The sequence below is a fragment of the Nannospalax galili genome, unplaced genomic scaffold (genome assembly GCF_000622305.1).
Source record: "Nannospalax galili isolate Female #2095 unplaced genomic scaffold, S.galili_v1.0 scaffold548, whole genome shotgun sequence".
Lineage (NCBI taxonomy): Eukaryota > Metazoa > Chordata > Mammalia > Rodentia > Spalacidae > Nannospalax > Nannospalax galili.
In genome coordinates, this window is record NW_008358999.1 from 1,151,142 (window position 1) to 1,166,144 (window position 15,003).

At 45.2% G+C, this 15,003-nt stretch overlaps 1 protein-coding gene across 2 annotated transcripts in view; it reads right to left on the bottom strand.

Moving 5' to 3' along the window:
- Positions 1–15,003, bottom strand: part of Dnajc16 (DnaJ heat shock protein family (Hsp40) member C16) — a 52,777-nt gene that overhangs the window by 20,794 nt on the left and 16,980 nt on the right. For both annotated transcript variants that reach the window (XM_008822667.3, XM_017795485.2), the window contains 3 exons: positions 7,477–7,661; positions 4,723–4,827; positions 3,536–3,694 (listed from right to left, as the gene is read on the bottom strand). In XM_008822667.3, coding sequence (XP_008820889.1) covers positions 3,536–3,694; positions 4,723–4,827; positions 7,477–7,661 — 449 coding nt within the window. The remainder of the gene's footprint in view (positions 1–3,535; positions 3,695–4,722; positions 4,828–7,476; positions 7,662–15,003) is intronic.

The following is a 15,003-nucleotide window of genomic DNA, read 5'->3' on the forward strand; positions in this document are numbered from 1 at the left end:
AAAAAAAAAAAAAAAAAAAAAAAAGAAATCTGCTGTCTCACCCTCCCTGTTTGGGACACAGTTCTAATTACATGACTGCAGGATTCCTGTGGGCTTTCTCCCAGCTTTCACTCTTATGGACAGTACCCAGCATCTCACTTTCACTGACACTTGTCTACTCTACCTTAGAACTGAAACCTTCTCCCCAGGCCTCGCCTCTCCTTCCTGCCTCACCTTCCCCCTTAGCTTCCATCACTGAGCAGCACACTACCACAACCCTGTATTTTGCTGACTGTCTTCCCCAGTGGGATACATGGAGGGAAGCTCTGTTGAGTTTGCTCACTGCTGAACCCCTCACTCCCAGCACCCACAGCAGTGCCTGGCTCCTAACAGGCACTCAGGATTACTCTAGGCTATTCCTGCAGCAAGGCTGGACAGTGCTTATTTCTCTACCCCTCGTCATCACGCGGTACCTTAACTTTGAAAAACTTCATACTATGATGGATGAGAAAATGTCAATTTTCGGGGGCTGGAGAGATGGCTCAGTGGTTAAGAACACTGACTGTTCTTGCAGAAGACCCGGGTTCAAATCCCAGTGCCCACATGGCAGCTAACAACTGTCCATAACTCCAGTTCCAGGAGATCCGATGGCCTCTTCTGTCCTCTGAGAGCACTGCATGACATGGACGCGCTTACATACGTGTAGGCAATATACACATACACACAAAATATTTTTTTTTTAAAATGTCAATTTTCATTTATTTCATTTTATTATTTTTTAATAATTTATATTTTTTTTAGTCTTTTTGAGACAGGGTCTCCCTGTAGCCCAGCTAGCCTGGAACTCGCTATGTAGACCAGGCTGGCTTCGAACTTAGGGATCTGCCTGCCTCTGCCTCCTGAGTGCTGGGACTAAAGGCGTGTGTCACCACACCAGGCTGAAAAAAAATGTTGATTTTTAATTTCTATTTGTACTAATTTGGCGTTTTAGGCTGGGCATGAGGTCTCATGTCTATAATCCAAGACAGAGGGGCAAGAGGGTCTTTTTTTCTTTTCCTTTTCCATTTTGGTTTTCTTATGTTACCCAGGCTAACTTCAAACTCACAGTGATCCTCCTGCCTGAGGCTCCCAAGTCCTGTTACAGGTGTGAGTTATTTGAATCTCTTCTCAGAATTTTATGTTAATCTGTTTGAACAGAGGGTCTTTAAAAACTGAAGCGATCAATATTACATATATTTTTTTAAATTTACTTATTTTGGGGACTGGGAAGATGGCTCAGCGGTTAAGAGGACTGGCTGTTCTTGCAGGGGACCTCAGTTCGATTCCCAGCATGTACATGGTGGCTCACAAGCATCTGTAACTCCAGTTCCAGGGGATCCGACGCCCTCTTCTGATCTCCAAGGGTATTGCATGACAAGAGGGCACATACATACATGTGGGCAATACACTTATAAACACAAAATTTTAAAAAATATTTTATTATTTTTATTTTATGTGTATGCATGTATTGCCTACATGTAGATAAGTGCACCCGTGTCATGCAAGGCCCAAGGAGGACAGAAGAGGCTGTGAGATCCCCTGGAACTTGGAGTTACAGACAGTTGTTAGCTGCCATGTGGGTGCTGGGATTTGAACCTGGGTCATCTGCAAGAACAATCAGTGTTCTTAACCACTGAGCCATTATCTCCAACCCCCATAAAATAAAAATTTTAAAAATTAAATAAAAGGCCGGGCGTGGTGGTGCACACCTTTAATCCCAGCACTTGGGAGGCAGAGGCAGGTGGATCTCTGTGAGTTTGAGGCCAGCCTGGTCTCCGTGGTGAATTCAGGACAGCTGGGGCTACAGGGAGACCCTGTCTCAAAAAGGTTAAAAAAAAAATTAAATTTTACTTACTTTTATTTTATGTGTATGAGTGTTTTGCCTGCATGTATATATGTGCACCATGTGTGTGCCTGGTGCCCAAGGAGGCCACAAGGTGTCATATCCCCTGGAACCAGAGCTCCAGATGCTTGTAGTCACATGAAGGTTGAGATAAAATGAAAGAGGTCTTCACCACCACCTGGCACTGGGAACCGAACCCGGGTCCTCTGCAAGAGCAGCCAGTGCTCTGAACCACTGAGCCCTCTCTCAGCCACAATATATATATATATATATATTTAAAAATATTTTTATTTATTATTTTTACTTTATGTGTGTTATGCCTGCATGTATGTAAGTGCATCCGTGTTGTGCAATGTCTGAGGAAGTCAGAAGAGGGTGTCAGATCCCCTGGAACTAGAGTACAGGTGGTTGTTAGTCTCCATGTGGGTACTGGGATTCGAATGTACCACCACACCCAGCTGAGGTTTGAGATTTCTTTTATCTTTTCTTTTTTTTTTTAATTTATTTATTATTTTTATTTTATATGTATGCATCTATTGCTTGCATGTAGGTAAGTGCATCTGTGTCGTGCAATGCCCGAGGAGGTCAGAAGAAGCTGTCGGATCCCCTGGGACTGGAGTTATGGACAGTTGATAGCTGCCATGTGGGTGCTGGGATTCAAACCCAGGTCTTCTTCAAGAACAACCAGTGTTCTTAACTGGTGAGCCATCTCTCCAGGCCCCCCTTTTTTCTTTTTTATAAAATATTTAAGGGTCTGGAGAGATGGATGAGTGGTTAAGAGCGCTGGCTACTCTTGCAGAGGACCTGGGTTTGATTCCCAACACCCACATAGTGGTTTACAACCATCTGTAACTCCAGTTCTAGGGGACCCAATACACTCGTCTGACCTCTGGGTATTGCAAGACATGGGTGCACTATTATATACATGTAGGCAACACTCACACACATAAAAATAATAAAATTTTAAAAATACATATTTAATTTTAGCCGGACATGGTGGTGGTGCACACCTTTAGTCCCAGCACTCAGGAGGCAGTGGTAGGTAGATCTCTCTGAGTTCAAAGCTAGCCTGGTCTACATAGTTCCAGGCCAGCTGGGGCTACAGGGAGACTGTCTCAAAAACAAACAAAAAAACAATCAAAACCCCAGCATGTCAGATTAAAAAAAAAAAAAACAAGAATCCCTGATTTTAAATTTTGTGCATCAGCAGTAAAAAATGCAAAGAGCTTCTCCCTCCCCTTAGCTGCTTTGTTCGCCCCACTCCCCGCTCCCTCCCTTCCTTTCCATTTATTTATTTATTTATTTATTTATTATTTATTTACTTTGTGTGAGTGTGTGTGCACATTCAAAGAATCATCTGCAGGAGTCAGTGCTCTCCTTCCCCTACGTGGCCTGGTGGCAAGCTCTTTTACCCACTGAACCATCTTCTTCCCTCTCTCCCTTCTTCCCTCCTTTTTCTCCCTCTCTCCTTCCTTCTTTAAGACAAACTCTTATTGTGGCCCAGGCTGGCCTCAAACTCACTATGTGGTTGAGGATGACTTTGAACTCCTGAACCTTTTGCCGCTACCTCCCAGTGCTGGGATCACAGACTCACTGTGTTCAGTTCTGTTGCTTATTTAAACGGAGGCTGAGGTAAAATGAAGGCGGTCTTGACAAGAGTTGAGTCTCACATACCTGGATTGAGTCAGCTGGCTTGTTGATGTGCTCTTTAAAGATCAGCATGGTGGGGGCATAGACATTGATGTTGTACTGTCTGGTCATCTCTTCCACCCCTCTCAAGCCCACATATACATATCCAAATGATAAATAATCTCTGTATGCAAAAGCAGTCAGCTGTGAGGGCATAACAGAGGGAGGAAAGGAAAGTCAGTTTGGCATCCCATGTACAAAGCAAGTGGGACCTGTTCTTCTTGATGGTGATGGCTGAGGATGAACAGACACAGCCCTGTTTACAAAGCCCTGAGGGTCTCCCTTACCCTCATACTCTTCCAGGAATCCTTGGGTATTCCACACACAAAAACTAAACTGACAAAGGTAAAGACAACTACTTTTCTCAGCATTAAAGCAAAATAATCATCATACTGAAATCTGGCCTTGGTGTGAGGCAGGCAATATTGGGAGAGTTATCTGCCACCAGACATGTCAGGTGGCAGCGACTGTGCCCGTGATCAAGGTGCTCTCCTCTCCCATCTCATGTCATGGAAGATGAGAGGGTGCTAGAAAAAGCAAAATAATCTTCTTACTGAAACGGGCTTGTAGCATGTGGCAGATCATGCTGGATGTGATGGGACTGCACACTGGCCAGGCTGCAGTGAGACCTCAGTCCTGCTGTTCACCACAGTGTGCCCAGTGTGTCCATCTACAGATGCAGATAGTATCCCTTTATTTGGTTCTTCTAGGGGTTAAATGACATCATGTGTGGATGTCATTCATGTGGAAGAACTAGGGCAGTAACCAGCACCAGGGTATGGATGTGCTCATTATAAGGTGGTGAGGTCTTTGATCTTCAGGTGTTTCTGCCCCAATTAAACTATCATTGGCTGAACAGTCCTTATCTGAAATGCTTGGGACCAGAAATGTTTCAGATTTTGAAATATCAGCATACACATAATGAAGTATTCTTGGGGATGGAATCAAGTTTGAACACAAAATCATGTGTTTCATATGTATCTTACACATGCCATGAAGGTCGTTTTATGTTTAGCATGTTTTGACTGCGACCTGAAATCATGCTGGTGCTCAGGAGTCCTCATCTTTGGGATTTTTCTTTAAAGTAGGGCTGCCCAGTTTACACAGAAGACATCCAGGCTCCCAGTCCCAACTGGGAGCTTACGTCCTACATTTGCCAGCGTACAACGTACCTTGTAGAGCAGCGGTGCAGCAGGCCCCTGGTCAAACAGGAGGACATGTGGCTTGTTCTCCAGCTGCCAGCCAGACAGGAATCGGATGTAATTCTTATTTGTGACCTTGAGTCAGAAATGGAAATAGAATGTTAGCTTCATGCTTAGTTGTTAAGGCCTGTCAAGAGATAAGCAAATTAGTATGTGGAGGATGAAGCTTGTAAAAGATTTTTTTAAAAAAGCAAACAAATGGGGCTGGAGAGATGGCTCAACAGCTAAGATCTCTTGTTGCTCTTGCAGAGGACCAGAGTTTGGTTCCCAGCACCCATATGAGACAGCTCACAACTGCCTGTAACTCCAGCTCCAGGGGATCTGATGCCCTCTTCCAGGCTCTGCAGGCACCGCACTCATGTACACACACACAGCCCCGCCCTGCCCCACCCCGATATACACACACATATTTTAAAAAATATTTTATTATTTTTATTTTATGTGTATGAGTGTTATGCCTGAATGTAAGTAAGCGCACCCGTGTCGGGCAATGCCTGCGGAGGACAGAAGAGGCTGTCGGATCCCCTGGAACTGGAGTTACTGGACAGCTGCTAGCTGCCATGTGGGTTCTGGGATTAGAACTCAGGTCTTCAAGAACAGTCATTGTTCTTAACCGCTGAGCCATCTCTCCAGCCCCAACACACACATATTTTTAAATGCAGATAACTACTCTTTTTGTCTTAATCTGACAAAGCCACAGGAAGAACGGAGGCACAGGCTTCATGTTTCAACTCTTTTTTTTTTTTTTTTTTTTTTTTTTTTTTGGTCTTTTTGAGACAGGGTCTCCCTGTAGCCCCAGCTTTCCTGGAACTCACTATGTAGACCAGGCTGGCCTTGAATTCACAGAGATCTGCCTGCCTCTGCCTCCCAAGTGCTGGGTTTGAAGGAGTGCACCACCATGCCTGACTCATGAATTAAATTTCTAACTATAATTTTCCAGGGGTTCAAAAAGTCTGATATTTTGTGCTGCACCCAGAATAACCCACAGGAAACCCAGTCCGCCTCACCCCCCTGCTCAGACCCCTGTGAAGCGTTCAGCGCCTTCAGGCCAGGCCCAAGTTCCAAAGGGCTGGGAGGTGCCCAAGGCCTCCAATGAGACCCTTAGTGCCCCAAGAGCCTCTTCCTGCCTGCCCACCAATGGCTTCTCACACACAGCAGGCCACTTCACATCCCCAGATTGCTGTCTGCTCCTCACTCCTTCCTTCTCTCCCTTTACCTAGCAAACCCAGGACAGGAGCTGCTGCTGGCCAGAAGCCTTTCCCAGTTCACAGGATGGGCTCCAAAATACAGGGTGAAGGTGTTACCACTTGCCGGGAACTACCTGAAATGTCCTCAACACTTAGGCATTCTTCACCTGTGTGGGTTCCTAGCATGACAAGCTCTCTGTACTGCAGGAGCCTTCGATGCCCTCTGGCCTTGTAAGCTAAACCAGTCAACATTTCTCTTGTGAAGAGAAATGTCACAACAGCACAGGCTGTCAAGGCCCTCCCTGTGGCTGTTAACAGAATGAATTATTTAAAGCTAATTAAGAGACCTTCCCCATTCACTCTGATCCCCACCCTAAGATAACTGAAAACAAACAAACAAAAAATGTCATTTAAAGGTAAAAATTAAAACACTGCACACTCTGCATCCGGCTTCTTCAGCTGAAGTTGCTCCTCACGAACTCATCCATGCTATTGTATTACTAAACTGTGTTTTTAACAGTCTCTATTTTTTTAATATTATTTTTATTTTGTGTATGTGTATATTGTCTGCATGTAGGTAAGTGCACCCATGTTGTGCAATGTCTGCAGAGGACGGAAGAGGCTGTCAGATCCCCTGGGACCAGAGTTACGGGCAGTTGTCAGCTGCCATGTGGGTGCTGGGATTCGAACCTGGGTCTTCTGCAAGAACAACCAGTGTTCTTAACTGCTGAGCTATCTCTCCACCCTACTAAACTCTTTTTTAAAGTTGCATTTATTTATTTTTTGTGTGTGTATGGGGTGTGTGTGTACAAGTCACAACATATATGTGGAGGTCAGAGGACAACCTTCAGGAATCAGTTCTCTCTTCCCACCATGTGGGTCCCAGGGATCAAACACAGGCTGGCAACAAACACCTTTACCTGCTGAGCGATCAATAAACTTTTAAAGGTCCAAAAATATTATTTGGTCTAATGAATCTGTTGTTTTCAAAAGATATGACCATTAAACATAAAACCAAATGCAATTTTTTTTTTTTTTGGTCTTTTTGAGACAGGGTCTCCCTGTAGCCCCAGCTGTCCTGGAACTCACTATGTAGACCAGGCTGGCCTTGAACTCACAGAGATCCACCTGCCTCTGCCTCCCAAGTGCTGGGATTAAAGGCATGCACCACCATGCCCGGCCCAAATGCAAGTTTTTTTAAAAAATGTAATCTGATTTGGTATTTTCACAAGACAGTATGTGCCCACGAGCGAATGCAAGAACCAGAAATCCTACCATGTGATCTAAATTTTTGTTGTTGTTTAGAAGACAGCCAGTGGCTTCAGGCTCAGATTCCTGTGATGGGGTGGGATCTGGTTATTAATAGCAGTGGATTCCACCTGCTTCAGTCTTCAGCCTCCCACAGGCTTCATTTAAATGATTTCTTGTGAGTAATTAGCTGGTATGTATGTTGGCTGCTCAAAGTGGAAGTCAGGCCTGAGAGGGTCACAAAGTTCTGGGTAGCCCATGGCCCAGGTTGTCCTTGAGAGACACTTACCTTCTCCACCAAGTTCCCTGGAAGAAGACTTTCCACAAACTGCCGTAGGTTCTCCCGGACGACTGCATTGTGGAAGAAGGAAACTTTCCCATTTACGATTCCTAGGATGGAGGGGGTGCTGTGTGCTCCCAGATGATGGGCCAGGCGTCTCTCATACCCAGCATGGACAACACCAATTCCCACACCTGAAAAGGGAAGAGCTTTATGAAGCCTTGAGACTACGTACGGCAGGAGGCGTGGGGCTGACAGGCTACTTCAGTGTGAAAGCTAAACCAGCCTGGCTGGAGAGAGCATTTTTTTCTAATGGATTGTTAGTATCTTTTCAATGTTGGAATTCTAGATTGGTATAGTATTTACAAAGAGTTACAAATCGTCAAATCTCTTTTGTTCTTTTGTTTTGAGGTAGGGGCTCACTATGTAGTTCTGGTTGGCTTGGAACTCACTATATAGACCAGGCTGGTCTCAAACTCGCAGAGATCCCCCTGCCTCTGCTTCTCAGATGCTGAGATTAAAGGGGTGCACCATCACGCCAGGCCCTCTTTATATCTTTTAGCCTGTTACTTTTAAAAAAAAATTTTAAAATTTTCTGGTCTTTTTTGAGACAGGGTCTCCCTGTAGCCCCAGCTGTCCTGGAACTCACTATGTAGACCAGACTGGCCTTGAACTCACAGAGATCTGCCTGCCTCTGCCTCCCGAATGCTAGGATTAAAGGTGTGCGCCACCACGCCCGGCTTTTTTTTTTTTTTTTTTAAATATTTATTTTTATTTTTTCTTATGTGTATACATGTATTGTCTGCATGTAGGTAAGTGCACCCATGTCGTGCAATGCCCCTGGAGGACAGAAGAGGCTGTTGGATCCCCTGGAACTGGATTTAAGAGACAGTTGTTAGCTGCCATGCAGGTGCTGGTATTTGAAATTGGGTCTTCTGCAAGAACAGCCCGTGTTCTTAACTGCTGAGCCATCTCTCCAGCCCTAGCCTGTTACTTCTAATTTTGGGAGACGATCATGAGGAAATACTTAAAAGGAAAAAAAGAACAGTCTATATACTGTTCCTACTCATAAACAAATAAATGCCCGGGACTGGTGAGATGGCTCAGTGGGTAAAGGTGCTTGTTACCAAGCCTTACAACTTGAGTTTGATCCCCAGGACCCACATAGTAGAAAGAAAGAACTGACTCCTTCAGATTGTCTTCTGACCTCTACATGTGTGATATGTATGATATGTGCCCATGTGCACACACACACATAATAAATAATAATAATAAAAAAAATAGAAGAGCTGGGCATGGTGGTGCACGCCTTTAATCCCAGCACTCGGATCTTTGTGAGTTTGAGGCCAGCCTGGTCTACATAGTGAGTTCCAGGACACCTTGGGGCTACAGGGAGACTCTGTCTCAAAAAGACACACACACACACATACACACACACAAAATAAATAAAAGAAACAAACACGTAGGAACAACCTAAGGGGCCAACAACTCAACAACAGTGAAACTACCACCACCATGACTTACCTACAGGAGAGAAGTCACAATACTGTCCCCGATGGGAACACGCTTCCCGTTTAGACCTATTACTTTATTGAGATACTAAAAACATACAAATTCTTGACTGGCAAAATGATTCAGCAGGAAATGCACTTGCCATACAAGCCTGACCACCTGAAGTCAATCCTTAGAACCCATGTAAAGGTGGAAGGAGAGGACCAATTCCCCAAAGTCGTCCTTTGATCTCCACATGTGTGCTACTGCATGTGCTCCTGTCCCACAATATTAAATAAAAAAAGTTTTCAATCCTTTAAAATGTGGAAGATCAGACTAGGGAAATGAGTCAGTGGGTAAATGTGCTTGCCACAAATGCCTGATGACCTGAGTTTGCGTTCCCAGAACCCCCACAAAAGTCTGCATGTGGTAGTTAGTGTATCTGTAATCCCAGCACTCCTATGGTGAGATGGGAGGCAGAGTCAGGAGAATTGCCCAGAAACTTGTAGGTCAGCTAGCCTGGAGTTTAAGGCCAAGAGAAAAAATACGGTGGGAGGCAAGACTGACTTCCAAAGTTTGTCCTGACATTCAAATGGCATGTGCATCCCACACTCACACACATCATTCACACATACACACACACACACACAGCATTCACAAACATACACACAAGAAAAAAACAAAAATTTTTTTTAAGATGTTAAAGAAATTGAGTTAAAATCATGCAAAAATTCACAGCCCATGTGACCTGCTTGTTTGGTACCTGTCTGGCTTGTTCCTTTTCTGCATTCATACATGTAACATGTACATACAAATAGATCGCAATCACCTGACAACTTAGTTTTCATCTAATATTCATTTCACTTAATACCCAAATAATTTCTCTTGTTCTTTTATTTAATTAGAATGTCTAAAGGCCCAGTTGCTCTACTGAACACAAGATTAAAGTAGTCAACAAAGAAACATTTTCTCTTGGGTATCTGGTAGACTTCTCAAGCTTCTAAAACTGAGCTCCTGGTCTCCTCCCTGTTCTCCACCCCCGCCTCTGCCACTTCACATATGGCAGCTGCACTCTTCCCATCATGCAGCCCCAACAGAGGAGCCATCCTCTCGTCCCTCACACCCACATCCAATCTGCCAGCAACTCTTGCTGGCTCTCTCCTCAAAATATGTCCAAATGTACCACTTTCTATCACTCCCATAATCCTCCACCTCCTCTTTCTCTCCTCACCCCTCCTTGCTATGTAGCCAAGGATGGCCCTAACACCCTGATCCTTTAGTCTTCATTTTCCCAAATGTTGGGATTACAGATATGTGTCCACCACACACAGTTCCTCATCCCGCTTGGCCAGCTGCTCCTAAGTGGTCTTCCTTATCTGACAGCCAACTCTTCATACAGTGACTGGACAGTTCCTTCTAAATGAGTCACACTGTTCTTCTACCCAAACCCTGCAAAGATATACTCACTTTACTTGGAATAAAATGAGTGGTCTACAGAAAGGGCCAGGGTACTGTGTGGTGTGGTCTCTGATCACGTCTCCGCCTCCTCCTGTTCCTCCTCCTACTCAGCTTGCATGAGCCTCCAGCATTCTGTGAACCTGTAAGGATGCTACTGTCTCCATACCTTGTTCCTTGAACGATGACGCCTTCACTGCAAGCTTCGTGAGGCTTACATTGGCCATATTACAGCTGTGTTCCCCACACGCGGCACCCATGAAACCTGCTCGAGCTCCCTTTCTACAGAGCTGTTTCCACAGTGGTCCTGGGGAACTCAATCCAGAGCCTTAAGCACACTAAGCATGAGTTCTGCCACTGAGCTGTGGCCAACCTGTGTTCACTGTCCTTGAACACAGCCCCCACACTGGCTTTTCTGCTCATTATTACAGTCTGCCTTCCCCTTCTAGAATGAAGGCTCCAAGGAAGGCAGGAAACCATTCCCGCTGTCTGTAGTATCAGAAGAGCTGGCACTCAGCAGGAGCACACTGAAAATGGGCAGCTGGTCTACTTAACCAGCTTTGTCACACAATAAAGCTATGCAAGAGACGGGAAAAACCAAACTGCTTTTCCTAGTCTCACACGCATACACTCAACAATGTACTTGTGTGTGTGTGTGTGTGTGCGCGCGCGCGCGCGCGTGCGTATGTGTAGACCAGAGGTCAGCCTTGTGTGTCATTCCTCAGGTGCACCTTGTTTTGTGTGACAGGGTCTCTCTCTTGGCTTGGAACCTGCTGATTAGGTTGGGTTGGCTGGCCATCAAGCCTCAAGGATTCACCCGTCTCTGCCCTCCACCCATGGTACACGCCACTATATCTGGCTTTCTCTATGTGTATGTGCACTCACATGCATGCACATTCACCCATGTGTATGCATGTGGAAACCAGAGGCTGACATGCTGTGTCTTTATAGCACTCTCATCTAATTTTAGGTGGGGGAGGGTCTTTTTGAGACAGGGTCTCCCTGTAGTCTCAGCTGGCCTGCAACTCACTATATAGACAGGCTGGCCTTGATCTCAAGAGATCTGCCTGCCTTTGCCTCCTGAGTGCTGGGTTATGCCACTAGGCCTGGCTATTTCTTCTTTATTTTCTATTACCATGAGTGAAAGTATGCACGTGCCAAAGCAGAACACGGAGGTCAGTTCTTTCTTTCCACTTTGTGAGGCAGGGTATATCTTGCTGGCTAACTCGCCCAAGAACTTCTGGGTTTGTCTTCTGTCTTTACCTCCCAACTCAGAGTAGGAATGCTGGGATTACAGATGTGTACAACATCAGGCTTTTTAGGTGGGTTCTGGGGATTGAACCTACGGTATCAGGTTTGTACAACAAGTGCCTTTACCTGCAGAGCTATCCTGCCAGTCCTTCACCTTTTTATTTATTTACTTATTTATTTGTTTGCTAGTTAGTTAGTTAGTTAGTTAGTTAGTTAGTTAGTTTTTGGTCTTTTTGAGACAGGGTTTCCCTATAGCCCTAGCTGGCCTGGAATATGTAGACCTGGCTAGCCTTGAACTCACAGAGATCTGCCTGCCTCTGCCTCCTGAGTGCTGGGACTAAAGGCGTGTGCTACCACACCCAGCTTTTTTTTTCCCTTTCACCCCATTTTTAAAGACAGGCTCTTTCACTGACTCTGGAGCTCACCATTTTGGCTAGACTGGCTGGCCAACTAGCCCCGAAAAGATCCACCTCACCACCACTGGAGTTACAGATGTGCACCTCTGCCTAGACTTTTACATGGGTGCTGGGGATCTGAACTCAGGTCCTCATACTTGTACAGCAAGCACGTTATCAACTGAGCTATCTCCCCAGCCTACAATACCTCATTTCAGACACCAAGTGTGTATATGGGCTCCCTAGTCACTCAGAATTCCAGTTGGTGTCCTAGAATTGGATTCTTTTCTGATACTATCATGTCAGCTACCACAGGCTGGGGGCTCGGCCTCACCACGCTGCTCCCAGGCTGTAAACTGCACCTCTGACAAGTGGCAATCATTCAAGGTTGCTCCAACCTTTGCCTTGCGTTTGATTCCTCTGTACAGTGGCTCAGAGGATCAGGGAAACACTACTTATGTCCACCCAGTTATTTAAAGGAGACTACAAAGAATCCAGCCCAACCTAGATACTTCTCAACTAGGGGTTTTTATGAAGGCCTTACCATGTGGACATAATCAGCCTCCAGTTTCTCCTTCCTGGAAGGTGAGGATGGGGTGGAACTCCCAGGCTCCTACTTATGGCTTGGGATTGCTATGACCAGCCTCCATCCAGGAGCCCACCAAGAGTTACCTCTAGAAGAAGGGCACTCCTATCTCTGGAGATTCTAAGACATGAGAAGCTCTGTGACAATAACCAGGGCTCAGACCAAATACTAGGGCTGGAGAGAAGGCACAGCAGTCAAGGGCACTGGCTGTTCTTGCAGACGACCTGAGTTTGGTTCCCAGTGTACACACGGTGGCTCACAATCATCTGTAGCTCTAGTTCCGAGGGCTCTAATGCTCCCTCTGGCCGCCTCAGGCACCAGGCCTGCCTGTGGCACTCTCAGACACGAAGGCAAAACCCTCATATACATAAAATAAAATAAATCCTCAAAAAAGACCAAATATAGAACAGAAGATTCCTCAGTAACTGCTCAGGAATTGGGAACGAACACCACAATATACGAGTATTTCTTTATTCTTTTATTTTTTGGAATAGTTCCTCATGTAGCCCGTGTGGTCTCAAACTTGCTCCTCAACTGAGGCTGGCCTTGAACTCCTGATCCTTCTGCCTCTACCACCTATGTTCTGGGATTAAAGGTGTGCGCCATCATGCTTGACTATGCATTTCTCTTTTTCTATTTGCTTTTTTTGAGATAGGGTCTGCCGGTAGCCCCAGCTGTCTTGGAACTTGCTAGGTAGACAGGATGGCCTTGATCACCCAGAAATCCACCTGCCTCTACCTCCTGAGTACTGGAATTAAAGGTGTGTGCTATCACACCCACCTTGCATATTTCTTTGGTATTTTTTGAGACAGGGTCTCCCCTGTAGCCCCAGCTGACCTGGAACTCACTATGTAGACCAGGATAGCCATGTGCTCACAGAGATCTGCCTGCCTCTGCCTCCCAAGCACTGGGATTAAAGGCCTATGTTACTCCACTGGGCTCAACACTTCTTAATAACAGGTTGTTAAACCTTTGTCAAGATGAAAAAACAAAAAACAAATCAAGTTTCAAGGCATTCGAAGATCTTTTTGTAACAGAGTGAGTGGTGTATTCAGCTCAGTTCTTCACTAGGAACCCCTCATAATCTCTCCTAGCCAAACTCTCAGGACAATTTTAAGAACAGAAAGATAGGGGACGTTTCCCACTTATGTAGGAAGTCACGGTCACCACGATGTTATGTCTCTCGTGTGCCACATCGGAATCCTACCCTGGGTGGTTTCTTTCAAGGCTGTTCCATTGAGAGAAATGTTTACAGCAATTTTGCCGGTAACAAAGCTAGTCTGCAGACAAGGAAAGAGAGAAGGTCCGCTCTGCATCTGTAGTGCACATCTGTCTGCACTCATGCTTACCTTAAAGGCAAAAGGGACAGTAGCCACAGTGAGTGCAACAGTACAATAGTTAATTGACTCACATTTTTCCTGGCTCAGACTACTTCCCTTTTGGTTACATGTTCCAGAATACAGCAAAGCAAACCATTAGAAATGATCATTTCTATAGGTTGAAATGGTAGGTTAGGGTGAATATATTTTCATGTGGTCCAAGATAGTAAGTTGGTAAATGATTGCTTTGGTGTATCAGTAATGTGTTGCAGCCTAAACAAATTACTATGACTTTCCCAAGGCTCCACCCTAACATCAGGGAGTATTTTACGCTTTGGAGAACCTGACTCAAAGGCATACTTGACCAAGCACGATGACTCTGAGGGGCATGAGGTAACCACGTGATGGGCACATTTCATAGGGAATATTTTCCTGTTAACAAGCTGGCAGCAAAACTTCCAAAATTATATATGCAAGCACAACTTGAAACTGAATGCTTTTCTGTATTATTTCCTGAGCGCATATTATGGAGACCAACAAAATTAGTTTTTAGAAATGAGTCCTTTACTGTGAGGTTAGTATTTATTTTCTCTTTCTGTATTATGTATAAAAATAAATTAAGCTCAAATCTTGCTCAGCTTGCTGGAAACTTGGCTTTAAATTATAGATACTGCATAAAGATACAAATGAATCATTAGCATTGGGTGTGGTGCCTGGAACTTTACATACACCCTCCTTCCATACACTCACAGCCAGCTTGCAGGGAGAGTGCTGTTGTCTCACTGATGGGAGAGAGGGCGCTGCTGGGAAAGGGAGAAGTACCTCTCCTAACACTCCTGGGTGTGGTGCCTGGAACTTTACATACACCCTCCTTCCGTACACTCACAGCCAGCTTGCAGGGAGAGTGCTGTTGTCTCACCGATGGGAGAGAGGGCGCTGCTGGGAAAGGGAGAAGTACCTCTCCTAACACTCAGGCTGGGAAAATGGCCATAATGACTCAGGGTGACTTGGGGGGCTCTGGGTGACAGTGAGTGACACG